The 2,813-nt window shown below is 33.9% G+C and overlaps 1 protein-coding gene across 1 annotated transcript; it reads left to right on the top strand.

Annotated features, from left to right (window-relative positions):
* The first annotated feature begins 318 nt into the window (after positions 1–318).
* LOC127538395 (olfactory receptor 6C75-like) lies at positions 319–1,278 on the top strand. The gene has a single exon (XM_051962134.1). It carries the CDS (start codon positions 331–333, stop codon positions 1,276–1,278), a length of 948 nt encoding a protein of 315 aa, XP_051818094.1. The 5' UTR covers positions 319–330.
* Positions 1,279–2,813: the final 1,535 nt, after the last annotated feature.

The raw sequence follows: 2,813 nt of genomic DNA, 5'->3' as shown, positions 1-2,813 counted from the left end.
AGCTTTCTATCCCTGATATTATTTATTTTGGATAATGCAATTGAGATCCAATTAGGGAAAAGGAATAACAATAGTTTTATATAATGAGGAACTGATTGAAATTAGATAAAAATTTTGTAGTGCACTGGTCATCATAGTTGAGAGATTTATTTCAGTTTTGTTCAATGATGTGTTGAGTAGCAGTGAAGAAGAGGGACGGTGGCCATAATTTCCTGTAGACCTGAACTTACACTTGCATCTTAATATATAAACCTGTGGAGTTAAAAGTTATTACTTGTTCATTCTGATTTTTGTTCTCTTTTCTTCTAAAGCATTGGAAGAACTCAGAATATGTCAATGAATAACTATACAACACTCGCCGAGTTCATCCTACTAGGGCTGACAGATGACCCACTGTTCCTGGTTTTAATTTTCATTTTTCTGTTTTTGACCTACATGTTAAGCATTAGTGGAAACATAACTATCATTACTCTCACCTTGCTGGATTCTCGCCTTAAAACTCCAATGTATTTCTTCCTGAGGAATTTCTCATTCCTAGAAATCTTATTCACAACTGTATGTATTCCAAGATTTTTGGTCAGCATCATAACCAAGGATAAAACCATTTCTTACATGGGCTGCTTCATTCAGTTGTTTTTTTTCATCTTCTTGGGGGTGACTGAATTTTATCTTCTGGCTGCCATGTCCTATGATCGCTATGTTGCCATTTGCAAACCTCTGCACTACACAACCATCATGAGCAACCGAGTTTGTAATCAGCTTGTACTCAGCTCTTGGATAACCAGCTTCCTTATTATCTTTCCACCAGTGATCATGGGGCTTAAACTAGAATTCTGTGCTTCCAATGTCATTGATCATTTCATCTGTGACTCTTCTCCCATCCTGCAAATCTCTTGCTCAGACACACATTTTTTAGAACTAATGTCTTTCACCCTAGCTGTGGTAACACTAATGGTCACATTGGTCCTAGTGATTCTCTCCTATACATATATCATTAGGACAATTCTGAAATTCCCCTCTGCTCAGCAGAGGAAAAAGGCTTTTTCCACCTGTTCTTCTCACATGATTGTTGTCTCAATTTCGTATGGCAGTTGCATCTTCATGTACATCAAGCCCTCTGCAAATGAAAGGGTGGCGTTAAGCAAAGGAATAGCTGTGCTCAATACCTCAGTTGCCCCTTTGCTGAATCCCTTCATTTATACCCTAAGAAACCAGCAAGTGAAACAAGCCTTCAAAGATATGATTCAAAAGAATAAGTTTGCTATCAAAAAATTATAAGTGAATCTGTTGATATCAGTAACAAAAAGCATAAAGGAAAAAGTTGAAAGAAAAAACTTGAGATAATCTGTTCCATTTTATTTTGTTAAATTAGTTCATGTCATTATGATCACTTATTTCAGCTCCAAAATTTCTTGAATACTGTCCATTCAAACTACAACTTTTAATGTTATAAAATAGCTAGTAAGTCTACCACTTTCTTCTCATCAGAATTTGAAATATCATTTTTTTCAATAAATTATTGTGGACAAATATTGTGGCAATTTTAATTATAATATGTAATTATATATTTAATTTATATGTGGGTGAATTTATAATTAAATACATACGTAATATATAATAATTATATATAATTTCATTGTTATTAAAATAATGTGATTATAATAAAATATATCATTGAAACTGCCACTACCATTATCCAGAACACATTTTTAGGAAAATGAAATTTCAGTGCAGAGCCAACATGGTGAACTACAAAATAATACCCACCAAATTTGTCTAATATTCCCATCCAAACAATTTTAAAATAACTCTTCAAATAAAATTTTATAGTGGCAGAGGCAACAAAATGTCCAAGAGAGACGTTTTAGAATGTCATCAGGAAAAGTCTGCGTAAAAGAAGCAGTGCAGAAAAAGCAGCAGTAGTGGATCTCAGACGCAACGTTCAAGTGGCAGTGGCAGGACTTGTAGCAGTTTCAGAAACTTTGAGGAAAGAGATTGCAAAGACATTGAACAGGTGATCAGAATAAGGTTATAGGGGATTCCTTGCTGGAATTGTTTATTGTTGGTGTTGATTGGAAACTCTTTTATCAAAGCAGTTCTGAGTCATAATTCCAGTGCAGAAAGTAAAGCTTGTGGTTGGTCATACAGAAGCAGGAGACCTGAAATTTCAAAGTAAAAAAGAAATATTAGTACTTGTGGATGCAGGAAAGCAAGGAGCCTGCTCACAGTTACAAAGTTAATAGGAGAAGTAGTGTGGTTGCATGGAAATAAAGGCTTTTCATGATAAAGACCAGAGCACAGAACCAGAAGAACAGTAACCACAGTCCTCCTAGAAGAACAGTACCTTGAAAGCACCAAAAAGTTGCAGGCCCCAGAACTAACTCTAAAAAGAATAATTCAAAATAGCCATCAACTTGGAATATTATTTTCCTACCCTAAGATGATTGAAGCCTAAGTTCACCATAATGTTCAAAGTCAAAGAAATAAAAGAGCAAATATCAAAAAAACTTGACAGAAAATTTCCATGGTGGAAGAAAAGACCAAGACATAAATTCAGAAGACAACAATTTGAAGACAGCAAGTAAAAGCTCAAAGAGAAATGTTAATTGTACTCAAGCCCAGTAAAAACTCTTGGAATAGTTAAAGAAAGAGAATTAACAGTTAGTAAAAAAAAAAAAAAAAGAACTACAAAAAACATTCAAGAAAATAACACCTTGAAAAAAGAATTGCTGTAATGGTAAAATAGGCACAAAAATTAATTGAAAAACTTAAAAAGCAAACCTGGCCAAATAGAAAAATAAAATTTCAATGAA

This window comes from Antechinus flavipes, chromosome 5, assembly GCF_016432865.1.
Source record: "Antechinus flavipes isolate AdamAnt ecotype Samford, QLD, Australia chromosome 5, AdamAnt_v2, whole genome shotgun sequence".
Taxonomy (NCBI): Eukaryota; Metazoa; Chordata; class Mammalia; order Dasyuromorphia; family Dasyuridae; genus Antechinus; species Antechinus flavipes.
The sequence above is the reverse complement of the archived record's forward strand: the minus strand, read 5'-3'. Positions and strand labels throughout refer to the sequence as shown.